Source organism: Salmo salar, chromosome 11 (assembly GCF_965601325.2).
Source record: "Salmo salar chromosome 11, fSalSal1, whole genome shotgun sequence".
Classification (NCBI taxonomy): domain Eukaryota; kingdom Metazoa; phylum Chordata; class Actinopteri; order Salmoniformes; family Salmonidae; genus Salmo; species Salmo salar.
The window spans coordinates 37,663,348-37,687,500 of record NC_138301.1 but is presented as its reverse complement, the minus strand read 5'-3'; the positions used below and the strand labels follow the sequence as shown (position 1 = coordinate 37,687,500).

Sequence of the window (24,153 nt, the reverse complement as noted above, 5' to 3'; positions counted from 1 at the left end):
CTAGGGTTTCATTAAGTGAAGAGGTCCTTCTCTCCTCTCTTTCTAGCTGTTGACTGTACATCAGTTTCTAGAGTTTCATTAAGTGAAGAGGTCCTTCTCTCCTCTCTTTCTAGCTGTTGACTGTACATCAGTTTCTAGGGTTTCATTAAGTGAAGAGGTCCTTCTCTCCTCTCTTTCTAGCTGTTGACTGTACATCAGTTTCTAGAGTTTCATTAAGTGAAGAGGTTCTTCTCTCCTCTCTTTCTAGCTGTTGACTGTACATCAGTTTCTAGAGTTTCATTAAGTGAAGATGTTCTTCTCTCCTCTCTTTCCTCTAGCTGTTGACTGTACATCAGTTTCTAGAGTTTCATTAAGTGAAGAGGTTCTTCTCTCCTCTCTTTCCTTTAGCTGTTGACTGTACATCAGTTTCTAGAGTTTCATTAAGTGAAGAGGTTCTTCTCTCCTCTCTTTCTAGCTGTTGACTGTACATCAGTTTCTAGGGTTTCATTAAGTGAAGAGGTTCTTCTCTCCTCTCTTTCTAGCTGTTGACTGTACATCAGTTTCTAGAGTTTCATTAAGTGAAGATGTTCTTCTCTCCTCTCTTTCCTCTAGCTGTTGACTGTACATCAGTTTCTAGAGTTTCATTAAGTGAAGAGGTTCTTCTCTCCTCTCTTTCTAGCTGTTGACTGTACATCAGTTTCTAGAGTTTCATTAAGTGAAGAGGTTCTTCTCTCCTCTCTTTCTAGCTGTTGACTGTACATCAGTTTCTAGGGTTTCATTAAGTGAAGAGGTTCTTCTCTCCTCTCTTTCTAGCTGTTGACTGTACATCAGTTTCTAGAGTTTCATTAAGTGAAGAGGTCCTTCCCTCCTCTCTTTCCTTTAGCTGTTGACTGTACATCAGTTTCTAGGGTTTCATTAAGTGAAGATGTTCTTCTCTCCTCTCTTTCCTCTAGCTGTTGACTGTACATCAGTTTCTAGGGTTTCATTAAGTGAAGATGTTCTTCTTTCCTCTAGCTGTTGACTGTACATCAGTTTCTAGAGTTTCATTAAGTGAAGAGGTTCTTCTCTCCTCTCTTTCTAGCTGTTGACTGTACATCAGTTTCTAGAGTTTCATTAAGTGAAGAGGTTCTTCTCTCCTCTCTTTCTAGCTGTTGACTGTACATCAGTTTCTAGAGTTTCATTAAGTGAAGAGGTCCTTCCCTCCTCTCTTTCCTTTAGCTGTTGACTGTACATCAGTTTCTAGAGTTTCATTAAGTGAAGAGGTTCTTCTCTCCTCTCTTTCTAGCTGTTGACTGTACATCAGTTTCTAGAGTTTCATTAAGTGAAGAGGTTCTTCTCTCCTCTCTTTCTAGCTGTTGACTGTACATCAGTTTCTAGAGTTTCATTAAGTGAAGAGGTCCTTCTCTCCTCTCTTTCCTCTAGCTGTTGACTGTACATCAGTTTCTAGAGTTTCATTAAGTGAAGAGGTTCTTCTCTCCTCTCTTTCTAGCTGTTGACTGTACATCAGCAAGGGGGATATACTCACACCCTTGTATAAATAAAGTTAGTATTACTAAATGAAGTTATCCTTCCCTCCTGTCTCCCTCCAGGTGCCCGTTCCCAGTGTGGGAGGAGGGGTTCATGAGGCGGGCAAGAACACTGACAAGACGGACACCATGTTCTCACAGGAGAGAGACCCGCGCTTTGCTGACATGTACTCCGGCATCTCTGGCTGTACGACATCTAGTTATTTTCTCACCTCTACTCGTCTTGGTGTGTGTGTGTGTGTGTGTGTGTGTGTGTGTGTGTGTGTGTGTGTGGTGTGTGTGTGTGTGTGTGTGTGTGTTGAAAGGCCCATGGTAGGTGGTTGGTTGTGGTGGTGGTCTTTCATCCAGGGGAGAAATGTAAAACAACCTCCACACAACTCAATCAGAACTGGACTTTCTCGCTCTCTCTCCCTCTCCATTCCTTCCCTCTTTCTATCTCTCCATTCCCTCCCTCCCTCTCTCTGTGTGGTGTATTTTATCTCTCTCTCTCTCCATTCCTTCCCTCTTTCTATCTCTCCATTCCCTCCCTCCCTCTCTCTGTGTGGTGTATTTTATCTCTCTCTCTCTCTCCATTCCTTCCCTCTTTCTATCTCTCCATTCCCTCCCTCTCTCTGACTGTGTGGTGTATTTTATCTCTCTCTCTCTCTCTCTCTCTCTCTCTCTCCATTCCTTCCCTCTTTCTATCTCTCCATTCCCTCCCTCTCTCTGACTGTGTGGTGTATTTTATCTCTCTCTGCCTCTCTCTGAATGTTTCTGTCTGTCTCTCTCTCCCTCCCTATATCTGTCTGGCTCTCACTCTCTGTCTCTCCCTCCATCTCTCTTTCCCTCTGTCTTTCTCTCTGTATGTCTCTGTCTCCCTGTCTCTGTCTCCCTCTCTCTGTCTCCTTCTGTCTGCCTCTGCCTCTCTCTCTCTGTATGTATCTTTGTCTCTCTCCCCCTCTCCCTCTCTCTGTATGTCTCTCTCTCTCTCTGTCCCTCTCTCTGTCTGTCTCTCTTTCTGTCTCTCTTTCTGTCTGCTTTTCTTTCTCTCTCTCTGTATGTCTCTTTGTCTGTCTTTCCCTCTTTCTAAATATCTTCCTCCGAATGTCTCTCCCTCTGAATGTCTCTCTGAATGTCTGTCTCTCCCTCTATATATCTCTCTCTATAAACGGTGTGTGTATTGTGTGGTTCCAGCTGGTGAGAAGAAGATGATGGTTCCTTCGTCTACGGCGGGAGGTCAGCAGCTCTACTCCCAGAACTCTCCCTTCCAGCCCGGACACTCTGCCAAGAGCTTCAGGTACACCTCTCTGTGTGTCTGTGTGTGTCTGTGTGGGTCTGTGTGGGTCTGTGTGTGCGTGCATGCATGCACATTAGCATGTGTGTTTAAAGTTGAAAGCCATAGGGAAAGACAGGGCCTCAGGTGATGGTTAAACAATTGAGCAGACTAGAGTTGACAGATGTGAACAGTTAAATGTGTTGTTAAAGTATACATTAAATATGACCGTCTGCAGGGGCCCATATAAAGTCTGTCTGTCTGTCTGTCTGTCTGTCTGTCTGTCTGTCTGTCTGTCTGTCTGTCTGTCTGTCTGTCTGTCTGTCTGTCTGTGTTTTTTACACAGCTCCTCAGTGATCCATGTCCCGGGGGTGAACGATATCCAGCCGTCGGGATCGTCCAATCAGAACCTAGCTCAGATCTCCAGACAGCTCAACCCAGGACAGGTGGCCTGGACTGGCAACAGACCCCCGTTCTCTGGCCAGGTACACACACACACACACACACACACACACACACACACACACACACACACACACACACACACACACACACACACACATGACTAGTAACATACCCTACCTTCTCAGGCCAGGTCTCACACACACACAGGACTAGTAACATACCCTACCTTCTCAGGCCAGGTCTCACACTTCTCAGGCCAGGTCTCACACACAGACTAGTAACATACCCTACCTTCTCAGGCCAGGTCTCACACACAGACTAGTAACATACCCTACCTTCTCAGGCCAGGTCTCACACACAGACTAGTAACATACCCTACCTTCTCAGGCCAGGTAAAAAACACAGACCTGAACATGTAGCAGAGATGATTTCTGTTGTGAGTAGAGTCAGACAGAATCCAGAAATCTGAAACTGAATAAATATCTGTAGAATCAATCCAGACGTGGTTCCATTCCAGATCTAATGCGTAGGTGTTTTCTAGTCAGGCAGACGACACACTGATCACACACTGACTCCCATAGCTACTGCTACAGAATGTAGTCATGTCTCCTTTGGTTGACAACAGGAATCCTCTACTGCTAGCCAATAGCATCATTAGCATTTGTAATAAAATGCGTTTCAGTGGTCGCTATGCAGATTCTCTTCTCTCTCTTTCTCCTCGCTTCAGTGAATCTCATCAGCAGAGCCTGATAAGTGTGTGTGTGTGTGTGTGTGTGTGTGTGTGTGTGTGTGTGTGTGTGTGTGTGTGTGTGTGTGTGTGTGTGTGTGTGTGTGTGTGTTTTCTCTGATCTGCATATCGGACCACACGACATGCGTGCTAAGGGGAGTGTGTTGAGCATATGGTGTTTAGCAGGCTCATCTGTCTTCTCCTCAACCTACACCAGTAACACACACACACACACGTCTCTCTGCTAGTCTAGTAAAACACACACGTCTCTCTGCTAGTCTAGTAAAACACACACGTCTCTCTGCTGGTCTAGTAAAACACACACGTCTCTCTGCTGGTCTAGTAAAACACACACGTCTCTCTGCTAGTCTAGTACAACACACACGTCTCTCTGCTGGTCTAGTACAACACACACGTCTCTCTGCTAGTCTAGTAAAACACACACGTCTCTCTGCTGGTCTAGTACAACACACACGTCTCTCTGCTAGTCTAGTAAAACACACACGTCTCTCTGCTGGTCTAGTAAAACACACACGTCTCTCTGCTGGTCTAGTAAAACACACACGTCTCTCTGCTAGTCTAGTACAACACACACGTCTCTCTGCTGGTCTAGTAAAACACACACGTCTCTCTGCTGGTCTAGTAAAACACACACGTCTCTCTGCTAGTCTAGTACAACACACACGTCTCTCTGCTGGTCTAGTAAAACACACACGTCTCTCTGCTGGTCTAGTACAACACACACGTCTCTCTGCTAGTCTAGTAAAACACACACGTCTCTCTGCTGGTCTAGTACAACACACACGTCTCTCTGCTAGTCTAGTAAAACACACACGTCTCTCTGCTGGTCTAGTAAAACACACACGTCTCTCTGCTAGTCTAGTAAAACACACACGTCTCTCTGCTAGTCTAGTACAACACACACGTCTCTCTGCTGGTCTAGTACAACACACACGTCTCTCTGCTAGTCTAGTAAAACACACACGTCTCTCTGCTGGTCTAGTACAACACACACGTCTCTCTGCTAGTCTAGTACAACACACACGTCTCTCTGCTAGTCTAGTACAACACACACGTCTCTCTGCTGGTCTAGTAAAACACACACGTCTCTCTGCTAGTCTAGTAAAACACACACGTCTCTCTGCTGGTCTAGTAAAACACACACGTCTCTCTGCTAGTCTAGTAAAACACACACGTCTCTCTGCTAGTCTAGTAAAACACACACGTCTCTCTGCTAGTCTAGTAAAACACACACGTCTCTCTGCTAGTCTAGTACAACACACACGTCTCTCTGCTAGTCTAGTACAACACACACGTCTCTCTGCTAGTCTAGTAAAACACACACGTCTCTCTGCTAGTCTAGTACAACACACACGTCTCTCTGCTAGTCTAGTACAACACACACGTCTCTCTGCTAGTCTAGTACAACACACACGTCTCTCTGCTAGTCTAGTAAAACACACACGTCTCTCTGCTGGTCTAGTACAACACACACGTCTCTCTGCTAGTCTAGTAAAACACACACGTCTCTCTGCTAGTCTAGTACAACACACACGTCTCTCTGCTAGTCTAGTACAACACACACGTCTCTCTGCTAGTCTAGTACAACACACACGTCTCTCTGCTAGTCTAGTACAACACACACGTCTCTCTGCTGGTCTAGTACAACACACACGTCTCTCTGCTGGTCTAGTACAACACACACGTCTCTCTGCTAGTCTAGTACAACACACACGTCTCTCTGCTGGTCTAGTAAAACACACACGTCTCTCTGCTAGTCTAGTACAACACACACGTCTCTCTGCTAGTCTAGTACAACACACACGTCTCTCTGCTGGTCTAGTAAAACACACACGTCTCTCTGCTGGTCTAGTAAAACACACACGTCTCTCTGCTAGTCTAGTAAAACACACACGTCTCTCTGCTAGTCTAGTAAAACACACACGTCTCTCTGCTAGTCTAGTACAACACACACGTCTCTCTGCTAGTCTAGTAAAACACACACGTCTCTCTGCTGGTCTAGTACAACACACACGTCTCTCTGCTGGTCTAGTACAACACACACGTCTCTGCTAGTCTAGTAAAACACACACGTCTCTCTGCTAGTCTAGTACAACACACACGTCTCTCTGCTAGTCTAGTACAACACACACGTCTCTCTGCTAGTCTAGTAAAACACACACGTCTCTCTGCTGGTCTAGTACAACACACACGTCTCTCTGCTGGTCTAGTACAACACACACGTCTCTCTGCTAGTCTAGTACAACACACACGTCTCTCTGCTAGTCTAGTAAAACACACACGTCTCTCTGCTAGTCTAGTACAACACACACGTCTCTCTGCTAGTCTAGTACAACACACACGTCTCTCTGCTAGTCTAGTAAAACACACACGTCTCTCTGCTAGTCTAGTAAAACACACACGTCTCTCTGCTGGTCTAGTACAACACACACGTCTCTCTGCTGGTCTAGTACAACACACACGTCTCTCTGCTGGTCTAGTAAAACACACACGTCTCTCTGCTGGTCTAGTACAACACACACGTCTCTCTGCTGGTCTAGTAAAACACACACGTCTCTCTGCTAGTCTAGTAAAACACACACGTCTCTCTGCTGGTCTAGTACAACACACACGTCTCTCTGCTAGTCTAGTAAAACACACACGTCTCTCTGCTGGTCTAGTAAAACACACACGTCTCTCTGCTGGTCTAGTACAACACACACGTCTCTCTGCTAGTCTAGTAAAACACACACGTCTCTCTGCTGGTCTAGTAAAACACACACGTCTCTCTGCTGGTCTAGTACAACACACACGTCTCTCTGCTAGTCTAGTAAAACACACACGTCTCTCTGCTGGTCTAGTAAAACACACACGTCTCTCTGCTAGTCTAGTACAACACACACGTCTCTCTGCTGGTCTAGTAAAACACACACGTCTCTCTGCTGGTCTAGTACAACACACACGTCTCTCTGCTAGTCTAGTACAACACACACGTCTCTCTGCTAGTCTAGTACAACACACACGTCTCTCTGCTGGTCTAGTAAAACACACACGTCTCTCTGCTAGTCTAGTAAAACACACACGTCTCTCTGCTGGTCTAGTAAAACACACACGTCTCTCTGCTAGTCTAGTAAAACACACACGTCTCTCTGCTGGTCTAGTACAACACACACGTCTCTCTGCTAGTCTAGTACAACACACACGTCTCTCTGCTAGTCTAGTAAAACACACACGTCTCTCTGCTGGTCTAGTACAACACACACGTCTCTCTGCTAGTCTAGTAAAACACACACGTCTCTCTGCTAGTCTAGTACAACACACACGTCTCTCTGCTAGTCTAGTACAACACACACGTCTCTCTGCTAGTCTAGTACAACACACACGTCTCTCTGCTAGTCTAGTACAACACACACGTCTCTCTGCTGGTCTAGTACAACACACACGTCTCTCTGCTGGTCTAGTACAACACACACGTCTCTCTGCTGGTCTAGTACAACACACACGTCTCTCTGCTAGTCTAGTACAACACACACGTCTCTCTGCTAGTCTAGTACAACACACACGTCTCTCTGCTAGTCTAGTAAAACACACACGTCTCTCTGCTAGTCTAGTACAACACACACGTCTCTCTGCTAGTCTAGTACAACACACACGTCTCTCTGCTAGTCTAGTACAACACACACGTCTCTCTGCTAGTCTAGTAAAACACACACGTCTCTCTGCTGGTCTAGTACAACACACACGTCTCTCTGCTAGTCTAGTAAAACACACACGTCTCTCTGCTAGTCTAGTACAACACACACGTCTCTCTGCTAGTCTAGTACAACACACACGTCTCTCTGCTAGTCTAGTACAACACACACGTCTCTCTGCTAGTCTAGTACAACACACACGTCTCTCTGCTGGTCTAGTACAACACACACGTCTCTCTGCTGGTCTAGTACAACACACACGTCTCTCTGCTGGTCTAGTACAACACACACGTCTCTCTGCTAGTCTAGTACAACACACACGTCTCTCTGCTAGTCTAGTACAACACACACGTCTCTCTGCTAGTCTAGTAAAACACACACGTCTCTCTGCTAGTCTAGTACAACACACACGTCTCTCTGCTAGTCTAGTAAAACACACACGTCTCTCTGCTGGTCTAGTACAACACACACGTCTCTCTGCTAGTCTAGTAAAACACACACGTCTCTCTGCTAGTCTAGTACAACACACACGTCTCTCTGCTAGTCTAGTACAACACACACGTCTCTCTGCTAGTCTAGTAAAACACACACGTCTCTCTGCTGGTCTAGTACAACACACACGTCTCTCTGCTGGTCTAGTACAACACACACGTCTCTCTGCTAGTCTAGTAAAACACACACGTCTCTCTGCTAGTCTAGTACAACACACACGTCTCTCTGCTAGTCTAGTAAAACACACACGTCTCTCTGCTAGTCTAGTACAACACACACGTCTCTCTGCTAGTCTAGTACAACACACACGTCTCTCTGCTAGTCTAGTAAAACACACACGTCTCTCTGCTGGTCTAGTAAAACACACACGTCTCTCTGCTAGTCTAGTACAACACACACGTCTCTCTGCTGGTCTAGTACAACACACACGTCTCTCTGCTGGTCTAGTAAAACACACACGTCTCTCTGCTGATCTAGTACAACACACACGTCTCTCTGCTGGTCTAGTAAAACACACACGTCTCTCTGCTAGTCTAGTAAAACACACACGTCTCTCTGCTAGTCTAGTAAAACACACACACACTAAACTCTTTTCCCTTCTCTCTCTCTCTCTCTCTCTCTGTCTCTGTCTCTCTCTCTCTCTCTCTCTCTCTCTCTCTCTATCCAGTCCACTAAGGCCCAGTCCAGTCCATTTGGGATAGGCTCCGGCCACAGTTACCAAGGAGACCCATCTTCCTACAGCCCCCTGTCCTCCCCGGCCACCTCATCGCCCAGCGGCAACGCCTACTCTGGACTGGCCAACCGGAGCACAGCGTTCGGTAAGCACCAGCCAATCACAGCAAAGCATTCCATCAAAAAGATGTTCGTCTCATTCTCTTCCAGGATTTATCCAATCATGTTTTATCAGTGATAACATCAAAGTGTGTGTGTGTGTGTGTGTGTGTGTGTGTGTGTGTGTGTGTGTGTGTGTGTGTGTGTGTGTGTGTGTGTGTGTGTGTGTGTGTGTGTGTGTGTGTGTGTGTGTGTGTGTGTGTGTGTGTGTGTGTGTGTGTGTGTACATACTCCGGAATGCTGGCCTTCTAGGCAGAGTTGCAAAGAAAAAGCCATATCTCAGACTGGCCAATAAAACAAAAAGATTAAGATTGGCAAACGAACACAAACACTGGACAGAGGAACTCTGCCTAGAAGGCCAGCATCCCAAGTCGACTCTTCACTGTTGACGTTGAGACCGGTGTTTTTCAGGTACTATTTAATGAACCTGCCAGTTGAGGACTTGTGAGGCGTCTGTTTCTCAAACTAGACACTCTAATGTACTTGTCCTCTTGCTCAGTTGTGCACCGGGGCCTCCCAATCCTCTTTCTATTCTGGTTAGAGACAGTTTGCACTGTTCTGTGAAGGGAGTCGTACACAGCATTGTACGAGATCTTCAGTTCCTTGGCAATTTCTCACATGGAATAGCCTTAATTTCACAGAACAAGAATAGACTGACGAGTTTCAGAAGAAAGTTAATTGTTTCTGGCCATTTTGAGCCTGTAATCGAACCCACAAATGCTGATGCTCCAGATACTCAACTAGTCTAAAGAAGGCCAGTTTTATTGCCTTCTGTTAGCTGTGCTAACATACTTGCAAAAGGGTTTTCTAATGATCAATTAGCCTTTTAAAATGATAAACTTGGATTAGCTAACACAACGTGACATTGGAACACAGGAGTGATGGTTGCTGATAATGGGCCTCTGTACGCCTATGTGGATATTCCATAAAATAGTCTGCCGTTTCCAGCTACAATAGTCATTTACAACTTTAACAATGTCTACACTGTATTTCAGATCAATTTGATGGTATTTTAATGGACAAAAGCATTAGCTTTTCTTTCAAAAACAAAGACATTTCTAAGTGACCCCAAACTTTTTAAATAATGTTTATATATATATACTGTTTATATTCATACTGTTTATACCCTGCTAGGTTTGCAAAATTCCAGTAATGTTCCGTACATTCCCAAGTTTTCCAGAAATCCTGGTTGGACGATTCCCAGATTTCCTGCTCTTTCCCTCTTGATTCTGGGAACCTTCCAATCGGGATTTCTGGAAACCTTGGGAATTTGGGGAAAGTTACTTAACCAAATCTGGGTCCTAACTTACAAACCTGGGTCCTAACCTACAAACCTGGGTCCTAACCTACAAAACCTGGGTCCTAACCTACAAACCTGGGTCCTAACCTACAAACCTGGGTCCTAACCTACAAACCTGGGTCCTAACCTACAAACCTGGGTCCTAACCTACAAACCTGGGTCCTAACCTACAGGTTTTGGTGCAGACTTTGTTCCTGCCAAGCACTTGCACACCTGACTCTTCTCTGATGAGTTGAACCCAGAGCCTGGGACAGCCTGTATCTTTTGTGATTGGCCATTTGGGATCATGTTGAGGCTTTCACAGTGTTCTCTTGAAAAGCCTGAAAATAGTAGGAATTGGAAATGTCTGTTCTTGTCCTCATAGCCTGTGTCTGTGTGGTAGAGGCTTGGTTGAATATGTGTGTGTGTGTGTGTGTGTGTGTGTGTGTGTGTGTGTGTGTGTGTGTGTGTGTGTGTGTGTGTGTGTGTGTGTGTGTGTGTGTGGTACATCTGGTAAAAGGCATGTTTTTTCTACTTGTCAGGTGTCGGCCCGTATCATCAAACTGTCTATGCTCTTCTATAGTGACATACCAGCTGTCCTCTTAATTAACATTCTGTCTGACATTCTAACATCCCTGTGGGACAGCAGTGGGTCTTCATTAATGTGACATGTTTCTGTCCTCTTAACATTCTGTCTGACATTCTAACATCCCTGTGGGACAGCAGTGGGTCTTCATTAATGTGACATGTTTCTGTCCTCTTAACATTCTGTCTGACATTCTAACATCCCTGTGGGACAGCAGTGGGTCTTCATTAATGTGACATGTTTCTGTCCTCTTAACATTCTGTCTGACATTCTAACATCCCTGTGGGACAGCATGTTTCTGTCCTCTTAACGCTTCACTGGCTAAATCTGCTTTACGTATATTTAACCCCTGGTCGGGCTCATCCAGCATTTTAAATATAGGACTATGTTATATCGTTTTATAGATACACCTCTCCTGAATCGAACCAGGTTGTCCGATTTCAAAAAGGCTTTACAGCAAAAGCAAAACATTAGATTATGTTAGAGGAGTATATCGTAAAAGTAGCCACATAGCCATTTTCCGACCAACCACATGCATCACAAATAACCCAAAAACAGCTAAATGCAGCACTAGCCTTTGACAATCTTCATCAGATGACACTCCTAGGGCATCATGTTACACAATACATGCATTATTTTGTTCGATAAAGTTCATATTTATATATAAAAACAGCATTTTACATCGGCGCGTGACGTTGACTAACTATTTTCCCTCAAATGCATCCGGTGAAACAGCGCTACAATTTACTAAATTACTATTCGAAAACATTTTTAAAATGTAATATTGTCATTCTAAGATTTATAGATGAATATCTCTTGAAAGCACCTGTAATGCCAGATTTAAAAATAACTTTACTGGGTAATCACACTTTGCGATAAAAGGGGATGCGATACTCAGAAAAATAGGCTACCGTTACAGGTCAGCGCCATCTTGGAACAATCGCATATCAAATCTACTCTTGTATACTATTGTCAATAATCCCTTACCTTTGATTATCTTCATCAGATAGCACTTCCAGGAATCCCAGGTCCACAACAAATGTATTTTCGTTCGAAAAAGTTAATCCTTTACGTCCCAATAGCTTGTTCTTGTTAGCGCGTTCTGAAGGCTGCTCCAAAACTTCCGTCGGCTGCGGGACTCCTCTTTCAATAAAATGCTTTTTAAAAAAAAATGTTTAGGTTCGTTCAAGGAGGGTAGCCAGGGGCGCCCGCGTCATAATGGTGATGGCCCTCCTCATGTGACCACTTTCCACAGCGTCTCATTCAGTCAGTTTTCACAGTAGGAGACTCAAACCACTTTTTAAAGACTGGGGACATCTAGTGGAAGCAATAGGAAGTGCTCAATGAACCATTGTTCACGGTGTGATTTATAGGCAAAGTGATGAAGTTGAGTCTGCAATTCAGAATTCCACTTCCTGTTACGATCGGTCTCGGGGTTTTGACTGCCATATGAATTCTGTTATACTCACAGACACCATTCAAACAGTTTTAGAAACTTTAGGGTGTTTTCTATCCACAAGTATTAATTATATGCATATCCTAGCTTCTGAGTTTGAGTAGGAGGCCGTTTAAAATGGGCACGAATTCTAGGCGACCGTCAAGAGGTTAACATCCACACACACCACGTTTAACACACGCGCACACACACACCACGTTTAACACACACACACACACCACATTTAACACACACACCACGTTTAACACACACACACCGTGTTTAACACACACACAGCACGTTTAACACACACACCACGTTTAACACACACACACACAGCCATTACCCCTTTCACCCCATGACTTCAGATGGGGTGAGAGGATCCCAGGCACGCCAAATGAGGTTACCCAAACATGTGTGTACACACACACACACACACACACACACACACACAGGAATGTGAAAACATTGTGAACATATCCTTTAGGGTGATTTTAGAAGTGAAGTGTTGACAGTACAGTGTACGTCCATGTCTTTTGGGAAATGTTATGTAAAGTGAGATCATGTTTTAGCAATGTACCATCTCCACAAAGGAAACCTGGTAACATACCTAAACCGCTCCATGTGAGCTGTGCACTGACTATCTCTGTTGGACTAGTCATTCATAGGGTAGAGGTTAAAGGTCAAAGCTAAACGTACTATGTGCTGGGGTTGCCTTGCAGTCCAACCAAGCGGAATGGAATCCACACCAGATATTCAGCAGCTACAGGGAGAAAGCAGAGCGGAAAGCGGAATGGAATCCACACCAGATATTCAGCAGCTACAGGGAGAAAGCAGAGTGTTTTTGATGACAGATGTTGCTGTCGTTACATATGAGACATTAAAAATGGAAAAGAACAGACGGCAGCACTTTCATAAACCTCTCCCCCTCAGTCGTCCAGAATCTGTCCAGGATATACTTTACTGTTGGAGCAGAACATCTAGCTTGTGCTTTTAAATAGTGTATTACAATGTATTAGTAGTAGTGGCACATCTCAGGGCATCATGTCTCTCTCTCCTCTCTGTCTCTCTCTCTGTCCCTCTATCCTCTGTCCTCTCTGTCTCTCTCTCCCTATTTCTCTGTCCTCTCTCTTTCTCTCTCCTCCCTCTTTCTCTCTCCTCCCTCTCTCTCTCCTGTCTTTTTGTTAATCTCTCTCAGCTGGGGGGAATGGGTGTCTGGTCTAGCCATGACCATCTGATGAGCTTTTAATGGACAATCATTACACTAATGGACTAGTTCTCTATCCTTCTGTCTCTTTATGTCTCTCTCTCCTCCGGGCTAGTCTTGGGTCTTGGTGCAGAGACAGAGAGACAGAGGTGAGGAGAGATATTAAGAAATAGAAGTTAATTACAGCCGATCTCTTTCTCAGCACTTCTCATTTCCTCTGTCATTGTGTGTTTTGTCATTTCCCTTTATTGTTGCGTTTGTTTACTTTGTCAGTCATTTACCAATTTGTTTCCATTCTATAAACAAACAATCATCCCTCCGCTCACCTGACTAATCGTTCCTCTCCTCCTTTACTTCTGCTCGCGTTCCTCCCTCCCTACCTCATTATTTACGGCAATAAGCTGTCAAGGTTCCGTGTGCTGAGTGTGTTTATGGTCATCTCTCTCAGCAGCAGGATATGACGTACGCTATGGGATATATTGTAGAGCTTATCAATCTGCTTCTGTTTAATGTGGAGAGACCTCTCGCACACACACACACACACACACACACACACACACACACACACACACACACACACACACACACACACACACACACACACACATACAGAGAAGTCATAGCTCTGAAATCATCCCCCTACAGGGTGTCATGCAGTGTGTTAGTGCACCAGACAGTATTTGTCTCCCTGTGTGTCTGTCTGTCTGGCTCAGTATGTGTCTGTCTGTAGAGAGGAGAGAGGAAATGAAGTGGAGCGACTGCTGCTGTGTTTCTCACTTGTGAGAGTGTGTGAGGTCATCACAGTGGGACACAGTCAGGCTGCTCCTCAATGCTCTGTGTGTGAGGTCATCACAGTGGGACACAGCCGCTCCTCAATGCTCTGTGTGTGTGAGGTCATCAAAGTGGGACACAGACAAACCGCTCCTCAATGCTCTGTGTGTGTGAGGTCATCAAAGTGGGACACAGCCAGGCTGCTCCTCAATTCTCTGTGTGTGAGATCATCACAGTGGGACACAGCAAGACCTCTCCTCAATGCTCTGTGTGTGAGGTCATCACTGTGGGACACAGCCGCTCCTCAATGCTCTGTGTGTGTGCATGCATCCATAAATGTGTGTGTGGGTGAGCACGTGCGAGTGGCAGTCTGTGCGCGTGCGTGTGTGCATACGTCCATGTAACTGAGATATCTCCCTGTCTTTAATATTCCATCTTGGAGGGACATGTAACTGAGATATCTCCCTGTCTTTAATATTCCAGCTTGGAGGGACATGTCATTTAGATATCTCCCTGTCTTTAATATTCCAGTTTGGAGGGACATGTCATTTAGATATCTCCCTGTCTTTATTATTCCAGCTTGGAGGGACATGTAATTTAGATATCTCCCTGTCTTTAATATTCCAGCTTGGAGGAACATGTAATTTACATGCCCCCAATACATCATACCACATACCTCAGTTTATTACCCAGTATGAGTTCTGCCTGTGGATTATTCCTGATGTGTGGCCCAGATGGCACCCTATTCCCTGTATAGTGCACTTTATAGGGCTCTGGTCAAAAGTAGAGCACTATATACAGTTGAAGTCGGAAGTTTACATACACCTTTGCTAAATACATTTAAACTCAGTTTTTCACAATTGCTGACATTTAATCTTAGTAAAAATTCCCTGTCTTATGTCAGTTAGGATCACGACTTTATTTTAAGAATGTGAAATGTCAGATGCTCTGTGGAGAGAATTATTTATTTCAGGTTTTATTTCTTTCATCACATTCCCAGTGGGTCAGAAGTTCACAAACACTCAATTAGTATTTGGTAGCATTGCTTTAAAATTGTTTAACTTGGGTCAAACGTTTTGGGTAGCCTTCCACAAACTTCCCATGATAAGTAGTGAATTTTGGCCCATTCCTCCTGACAGAGCTGGTGTAAATGAGTCAGGTTTGTAGGCCTCTTTGCTCACACACGCTTTTTCCGTTCTGCCCACAAATGTTCTATGGGATTGAGGTCAGGGCTTTGTGATGGCCACTCCAATACCTTGACTTTGTTGTCCTTAAGCCATTTTGCCACAACTTTGGATGTATGCTTGGGGTCATTGTCCATTTGGAAGACCCATTTGAGACCAAACTTTAACTTCCTGACTGATGTCTTGAGATGTTGCTTCAATATATCCACATAATTTTCCTCCCTCATGATGCCATCTATTTTGTGAAGTGCACTAGTCCCTCCTGCAGCAAAGCACCCCCACAACATGATGCTGCCACCCTCATGCTTCACAGTTGGAATGGTGTTCTTTGGCTTGCAAGCCTCCCCCTTTTTCCTCCAAACATAACAATGGTCATTATGGCCAAAGAGTTCTATTTTTGTTTGATCAGACCAGAGGACATTTCTCCAAAAAGTACGATCTTTGTCACAATGTGCAGTTGCTAACTGTGGTCCGGCTTTTTTATGGCGGTTTTGGAGCAGTGGCTTCTTCCTTGCTGAGCGGCTTTTCAGGTTATTTTGATATAGGACTCGTTTTACTGTGGATATAGATACTTTTGTACCTGTTTCCTCCAGCATCTTCACAAGGTCCTTTGCTGTTGTTTTGGGATTGATTTGCACTTTTCGCACCAAAGTACGTTCATCTCTATCAGAAGCTTCTAAAGCCATGACATCATTTTCTGGAATTTTCCAAGCTGTTTAAAGGCACAGTCAATTTAGCGTATGTAAACTTCTGACTCACTGGAATTGTGATACAGTAAATTATAAGTGAAATAATCTGTCTGTAAACAATTATTGGAAAAATGACTTGTGTCATGCACAAAGTATATGTCCTAACCGACTTGCCAAAACTATAGTTTGTTAACAAGAAATGTATGGAGTGGTTGAAAAACGAGTTTTAATGACTTGTCACAAAATAAGTCGTACTCATCGTTGAAAATGTCATACAGGAGAGAGAAGGACCAAGGCGCAGCGGAAGTGTGGACACTCATTCTTTTAATTGGTAAATTAAAAAAAGCATCCACAGGGAAAACAAAACAATGAACGGTACTTTACAACAGTTCTGCAGGCTATGAAACGCAGTGCAAAAACAATTCCCCACAACCCCAAAGACAAACACACACACACCTATATAGGACTTCCAATCAAAGGCAACTATACACACCTGCCTTCAATTGGAAGTCCCAATCATCAACCCAACATTTAACAAACACAAACCCCCTGCCACATCCTGACCAAGACTAAGCAAAACGCCCTCTGCTGGTCAGGACGTGACATGACTCCAACCTAAGTGTATGTAAACTGCTGACTGTAGGTACTAGGGTCCCAGTAGGGAGGCCCAGCTAGGTCTGTGTCTTTGTGCAGTGGTTTGACCGGTGACTGTAGGTACTAGGGTCCCAGTAGGGAGGCCCAGATAGGTCTGTGTCTTTGTGCAGTGGTTTGACCGGTGACTGTAGGTACTAGGGTCCCAGTAGGGAGGCCCAGCTAGGTCTGTGTCTTTGTGCAGTGGTTTGACCGGTGACTGTAGGTACTAGGGTCCCAGTAGGGAGGCCCAGCTAGGTCTGTGTCTTTGTGCAGTGGTTTGACCGGTGACTGTAGGTACTAGGGTCCCAGTAGGGAGGCCCAGCTAGGTCTGTGTCTTTGTGCAGTGGTTTGACTGGTGACTGTGGGTACTAGGGTCCCAGTAGGGAGGCCCAGCTAGGTCTGTGTCTTTGTGCAGTGGTTTGACCGGTGACTGGTGTTGTATCACTTCATGGTGATTCTACAGTCACAGTATTGTTGGTTAGGAACACCTAGGTGAAATATCAGACACCTTGGGTACACTCAGCAAATCAATACATTTATGAGTAGGATCTCTTCCTCGTTACAATGGCTCTGACATATTAGTGGTACAGAAACACACACACACCCCAAACACTGATTTATATTTGATAAATGACATGTCTCTCTAGGAAGCCAACAGCGCGTGGCTCTCCCCCTCTGCTCCTCTCAGATAAGGATTTATTGACTAGTCAGGTCAAGACTGCAAAGCTGTTTATGACGTCAGCAAGATAAAACATTGGTTTTACAGCCTTACTAACTAGTGCATAACTTTCCCCTGTCGTGGTATGTAGGTGTTTTATGGGATAGGGAGGTGTGTGTGTGTGTGTGTGTGTGTGTGTGTGTGTGTGTGTGTGTGTGTGTGTGTGTGTGTGTGTGTGTGTGTGTGTGTGTGTGTGTGTGTGTGTGTGTGTGTGTGTGTGTGTGTGTGTAAAGTACATGTCTACATACATGAATGCAGACCTGCATGTTGGTGCTGGCATCCAGCTCTCCAGAAACATTCCTAACAGCATCTCTAACCTCTCCCCTGAGGGAGATATGCATTATTCCCTACATAGTGCACTACTTTTGATCAGGGCTGTCTATATATAGCACTATATAGGGGACGCATTTGGCATGTAGACATGTATTAGTGTTGGGCCTGTAGGAAACAGAGAACATTGATGACTATATCCTATCTGAACACCAAGGGTGGTGAAGGGTCACCTCACACTAACGCAATGTGTTGCTCACTGTGTCTCTCCTCCCTCTCTGTCCCCCTCTCACTCCTCCTCCCTCTCACTCCTCCTCTCCCTTCTCCTCCTCCCTCTCGCTCCTCCTCCCTCTCACTCCTGCTCTCCCTTCTCCTCCTCCCCCTCCCTCTCCCTCCCCCTCTCACTCCTCCTCCCTCTCACTCCTCCTCTCCCTTCTCCTCCTCCCTCTCACTCCTCCTCCCTCTCACTCCTCCTCTCCCTTCTCCTCCTCCCTCTCGCTCCTCCTCCCTCTCACTCCTCCTCTCCCTCCTCTCCCTTCTCCCCCTCCCTCTCCCTCTCACTCCTCCTCCCTCTCACTCCTCCTCTCCCTTCTCCTCCTCCCCCTCCCTCTCCCTCCTCCTCCTCCCCCTCCCTCTTCCCCCCCTCCTCCCTCTCACCCCCCCCCTCCCCCTCCTCCTCCTCCCTCTCCCTCTTCCCCCCCTCCTCCCTCTCCCTTCTCTTCCCCCCCTCCTCCCTCTCTCCCCTCCTCCCTCTCTCTCTCTCTCTCTCTCTAGATGTGTCAGGAGAGGGCAGTCAGAGTGGGGGTCAGTTCCAGGGTCGGCCCAGTGAGGTCTGGTCCCAGTGGCAGAACCAGCACCACGGCCAGCAGGGAGGAGAGCCACACTCTCACCCCAACCCCTCCCAGACTGAAGTGTTCCAGGTAATACAGAGACACGCCCTAACCCCTCCCAGACAGCGGTGTTCCAGGTACAGAGACACACCCTAACCCCTCCCAGACAGAGGTGTTCCAGGTGTCAGAGACACACCCTAACCCCTCCCAGACAGCAGTGTTCCAGTTAAGAGACACACCCTAACCCCTCCCAGACAGAGGTGTTCCAGGTAACAGAGACACACCCTAACCCCTCCCAGACAGAGGTGTTCCAGTTAACCTCTATGGGCTAGGTGGGACGCAGGCGTCCCCCCCGTGGTGCACTCCATCAACAGCAGGTGCATTTCAAGAGCGGCAAATTTGAATCCAAATAAATGTCAAAATTCAAATTTTTCAAACATACAACTATTTTACACCCTTTGAAAGATAAACATCTCCTTAATCTAACCACGTTTTACGATTTCAAAAAGGTTTTACGGCGAAAGCATAAATTTAGAGTATGTTAGGACAGTACATTTACAAGAGTTGTGTGTAATGTTTTGTCAATTCAAAGACAGGGTCACCAAAACCATAAAACCAGCTAAAATGATGCTCTAACCTTTTACAATCTCCATCAGATGACACTCCTAGGACATTATGTTAGACAATGCATGCATTTTTAGTTCTATCAAGTTCATATTTATATCCAAAAACAGCGTTTTACTATGGCATTGATGTTGAGGAAATCGTTTCCCTCCAATAACCGGCAGTCAAGTCAGCATCACAAATTAAATAATTAAAATTAGAAAACATTGGTAAAATATTATATTGTCATTTAAAGAATTATAGATTTACATCTCTTGAACGCAATCAACTTGCCAGATTTAAAAATAACCTTACTGGGAAATCACACTTTGCAATAATCTGAGCACTGCGCCCAGAAAAATACGCGTTGCGATACAGACTAGTCGTCATGTTGGGGAGATCTAAAATCGAAAATACTATGTAAATAATCCATTACCTTTGATTCTCTTCATCAGATGTCACTTCCAGGTATCACAGGTCCATAACGAATGTAGTTTTGTTCAAAAAAGCTCATCATTTATGTCCAAAAATCTCTGTCTTGTTAGCACATGATCTAAGCCCGCCGGACTTCACTTCATGAACGAGGGGGAAAAATATATTTACGTTCGTTCAAACATGTCAAACGTTGTATAGCATAAATCATTAGGGCCTTTTTTAACCAGAACATGAATAATATTCAAGGTGGACGAATGCATACTCTTTTATAACGTATTGGAACGAGGGTACCCAACATGAACTCACGCGCCAGGTGTCTAATGGGCCATCATCGTTCCATGGCTCTTGTTCGGTCAGATCTCCCTCCAGAAGACTCAAAACACTTTGTAAAGGCTGGTGACATCTAGTGGAAGCAATAGGAAGTGCCAAAATATTCCTCAGCCCCTGTGTTTTTCAATGGCATAGGTTTAAAGGTAATACAACACATCAGGTATCCACTTCCTGTCAGAAAATGTCTCAGGGTTTTGCCTGCCAAATGAGTTCTGTTATACTCACAGACACCATTCAAACAGTTTTAGAAACTTTAGAGTGTTTTCTATCCATATATAATAAGTATATGCATATTCTAGTTACTGGGTAGGATTAGTAACCAGATTAAATCGGGTACATTTTTTTTATCCAGCCGTGCAAATACTGCCCCCTAGCCCTAACAGGTTAAGAGACACACCCTAACCCCTCCCAGACAGCAGTGTTCCACGTAACAGAGACACACCCTAACCCCTCCCAGACAGAGGTGTTCCAGTTAAGAGACACACCCTAACCCCTCCCAGACAGCAGTGTTCCAGTTAAGAGACGCACCCTAACCCCTCCCAGACAGAGGTGTTCCAGGTAACAGAGACACACCCTAACCCCTCCCAGACAGAGGTGTTCCAGTTAAGAGAAACACCCTAACCCCTCCCAGACAGCAGTGTTCCATTTAAGAGACGCACCCTAACCCCTCCCAGACAGAGGTGTTCCAGGTAACAGAGACACACCCTAACCCCTCCCAGACAGAGGTGTTCCAGTTAAGAGACACACCCTAACCCCTCCCAGACAGCAGTGTTCCAGTTAAGAGACACACCCTAACCCCTCCCAGACAGCAGTGTTCCAGGTGTCAGAGACACACCCTAACCCCTCCCAGACAGCAGTGTTCCAGTTATGAGACACACCCTAACCCCTCCCAGACAGCAGTGTTCCAGGTGTCAGAGACACACCCTAACCCCTCCCAAACAGAGGTGTTCCAGTTAAGAGACACACCCTAACCCCTCCCAGACAGAGGTGTTCCAGTTAAGAGACACACCCTAACCCCTCCCAGACAGCAGTGTTCCAGGTAACAGAGACACACCCCAACCCCTCCCAGACAGAGGTGTTCCAGGTAACAGAGACACACCCTAACCCCTCCCAGACAGGGGTGTTCCAGTTAAGAGACACACCCTAACCCCTCCCAGACAGCAGTGTTCCAGTTAAGAGACACACCCTAACCCCTCCCAGACAGCAGTGTTCCAGGTAACAGAGACACACCCTAACCCCTCCAGACAGCAGTGTTCCAGGTAACAGAGACACACCCTAACCCCTCCCAGACAGCAGTGTTCCAGGTAGCACAGAGAGACACTAACTCTTCCAGGTATCATGCACACCAATCCCAAGCTCCAATATCAGTAATCCATGTGTATGGGAGGCAGGAAGAGAGGCCACCTTGGACACACTGGGCTTCAATGGCTTATTTCCTCTCCTTCCCTGGCCTGAGCCCAGTGTACACAGTGCTGTCTGATATGGCTCCACATGAAAGTCTGTGTCCCTGACCTTTCCTCTCTCCCTCCCCGTCTGTCTCTCTGTAGGACATGTTGCCGATGGCAGGAGACCCAACACAAGGAACAGCCAACTACAACATTGAAGACTTTGCTGATCTGGGCATGTTCCCTCCCTTCTCCGAGTAGAACCCTTTAACGTTCTATCAATGGAACACTGCTCTGTTCTTCCACCAGAACCCTCTGATAGTGGAAAAGGAATAGAACACAATGTGCATCCGTTCCTTCATGGCTACCCAACCCCACACACACAGTTTATCACACACTAGCAGTAGAGCACAGTGAATGTCCAGATGCACCCTCTCATAAACACACACACACTCTGACACATACCTCTTTCCTTTACAAGAAGAGAGTTTGTTCTATAGAAGACTGGTACATTGCTAGTGGTGTACTGACCTTTTCCTTTGTAATAATGTCTTCATTCACTTAAATGATGCCTGTTCTTTTAACAAAGGCTTGTGAATTTAAAGGTGCAATCTGTAACTTTAATTTCCCCTAGTGGCATCTTGAAGTACTACAAAATATGCCAAGAAGCAGTAAAAAAATACAAAGCCTAGAAAATTAACCAATGCAGACTCCCCCCTTCCGTTTGCAAACAATTGCAGAGGCAGGCAGCACTTTTGGGGGGGAAACGAAAATTACAGATTGCACCTTTTAAGCTGCCAATATCCACTTTGCACTCCATTTGAAGTCTATTCTGCCAAACTGCTCCAGGCCAAGAGACACTCACCACGCTGATCAATGTTGGTACCATCGATACATATTATCATACAGTATGTCACTGCTGCTCCTCCCTCAGTATTACATTAAGCTTTATGACGTAAATTATACCTATATGTAGTGATGTTCATAACGCCTAGCTAAAACCTACGGAAGTCTAGAAGGATTCTGTGTAGATAAAAATAAAGATTTCACTCACCTGCAGAAGTCGCTAAGCTACAATGCTTAAGTGCACTTCATCGAAGCTAACCGCTAAAACTCACCAGCTTGCTAAAAAGGGAAAAAGCGCCATATCGCCAAAGCAACGCAGTTCAGTATATATACTAGTTTAGTGTATCCTTGTGGCTCTCGCTGCTCTACTTTATAACTTTATTATATTCTCTTTTCTGATTATTAACAGAGACTGAATACTACTTTATAGCGAGGGAACTTTTACATGATAGATTGTGTACTGTGTTTCTGGTTAATGACTGATGGGACAGAATGATAGATTGTGTACTGTGTTTCTGGTTAATGACTGATGGGACAGAATGATAGATTGTGTACTGTGTTTCTGGTTAATGACTGATGGGACAGAATGATAGATTGTGTACCGTGTTTCTGGTTAATGACTGATGGGACAGAATGATAGATTGTGTACCATATCTCTGGTTAATGACTGATGGGACAGAATGATAGATTGTGCACCATATCTCTGGTTAATGACTGATGGGACAGAATGATAGATTGTGTACTGTGTTTCTGGTTAATGACTGATGGGACAGAATGATAGATTGTGTACCATGTTTCTGGTTAATGACTGATGGGACAGAATGATAGATTGTGCACCATATCTCTGGTTAATGACTGATGGGACAGAATGATAGATTGTGCACCGTGTTTCTGGTTAATGACTGATGGGACAGAATGATAGATTGTGCACCATATCTCTGGTTAATGACTGATGGGACAGAATGATAGATTGTGTACTGTGTTTCTGGTTAATGACTGATGGGACAGAATGATAGATTGTGTACCATGTTTCTGGTTAATGACTGATGGGACAGAATGATAGATTGTGCACCATATCTCTGGTTAATGACTGATGGGACAGAATGATAGATTGTGTACTGTGTTTCTGGTTAATGACTGATGGGACAGAATGATAGATTGTGTACTGTGTTTCTGGTTAATGACTGATGGGACAGAATGATAGATTGTGTACCATATCTCTGGTTAATGACTGATGGGACAGAATGATAGATTGTGTACCATATCTCTGGTTAATGACTGATGGGACAGAATGATAGATTGTGTACCATATCTCTGGTTAATGACTGATGGGACAGAATGATAGATTGTGTACCATATCTCTGGTTAATGACTGATGGGACAGAATGATAGATTGTGTACTGTGTCTCTGGTTAATGACTGATGGGACAGAATGATAGATTGTGTACTGTGTCTCTGGTTAATGACTGATGGGACAGAATCTACAACTGGAATCCTTTTGCTAAAAAAAAATCTAAAAATGTATGTTTTTGTAAATAATGTGATTTTTATGTTGACTCGTTACTTTTACACAGTATACGTTGTTTTTTGTGTAGGTTTATATAGGTGTCATCAATGTGTGCAATGTGAGTACATATTTAACTATCGGTATTTAGTTTAGTCTTAATTGTACATGAGTTTAAGGAACCTGTATAAAATTGTGTAAATGTTACCCATTATTTTTGTTTAACACATTTTTGTGCTTGTGAAAATAAATGTTTATTTGTTACGTGGCTTCTAATCAAAGAAGTGTTTCCGGGCAGATTTTTGTGTCACGGAATATAGTGTAGAAATAATAAACACAAAACCATAAAGTGCAAGAAGAACATTGGAGAACACAGGGGAAACGTGGTTTTATTTCTAATTGTTCCAGACAAGTAATAGTGTGCCATTGTTTGAGACCCATCCTTGTCCGGTGTTTTTGTAAAGGAGACAATCTCCAATCTAGTCTAAAGATTAGATTTACCAAGGGATATGTTAGGTCTGTCTCTACTGTAGGTTTCCATTTC

General features: G+C 44.7%; 1 protein-coding gene across 8 annotated transcripts in view; it reads left to right on the top strand.

Annotated features, from left to right (window-relative positions):
- Nucleotides 1-23,873, top strand: part of LOC106562648 (aryl-hydrocarbon receptor nuclear translocator 2) — a 114,789-nt gene extending 90,916 nt beyond the window's left edge. For all 8 annotated transcript variants that reach the window (XM_045689463.2, XM_045689459.2, XM_045689458.2 and 5 more), the window contains 6 exons: nucleotides 1,569-1,692; nucleotides 2,679-2,781; nucleotides 3,104-3,242; nucleotides 8,741-8,891; nucleotides 18,451-18,596; nucleotides 21,422-23,873. In XM_045689463.2, coding sequence (XP_045545419.1) covers nucleotides 1,569-1,692; nucleotides 2,679-2,781; nucleotides 3,104-3,242; nucleotides 8,741-8,891; nucleotides 18,451-18,596; nucleotides 21,422-21,520 — 762 coding nt within the window. In that variant the 3' untranslated portion in view covers nucleotides 21,521-23,873. The remainder of the gene's footprint in view (nucleotides 1-1,568; nucleotides 1,693-2,678; nucleotides 2,782-3,103; nucleotides 3,243-8,740; nucleotides 8,892-18,450; nucleotides 18,597-21,421) is intronic.
- Nucleotides 23,874-24,153: the final 280 nt, after the last annotated feature.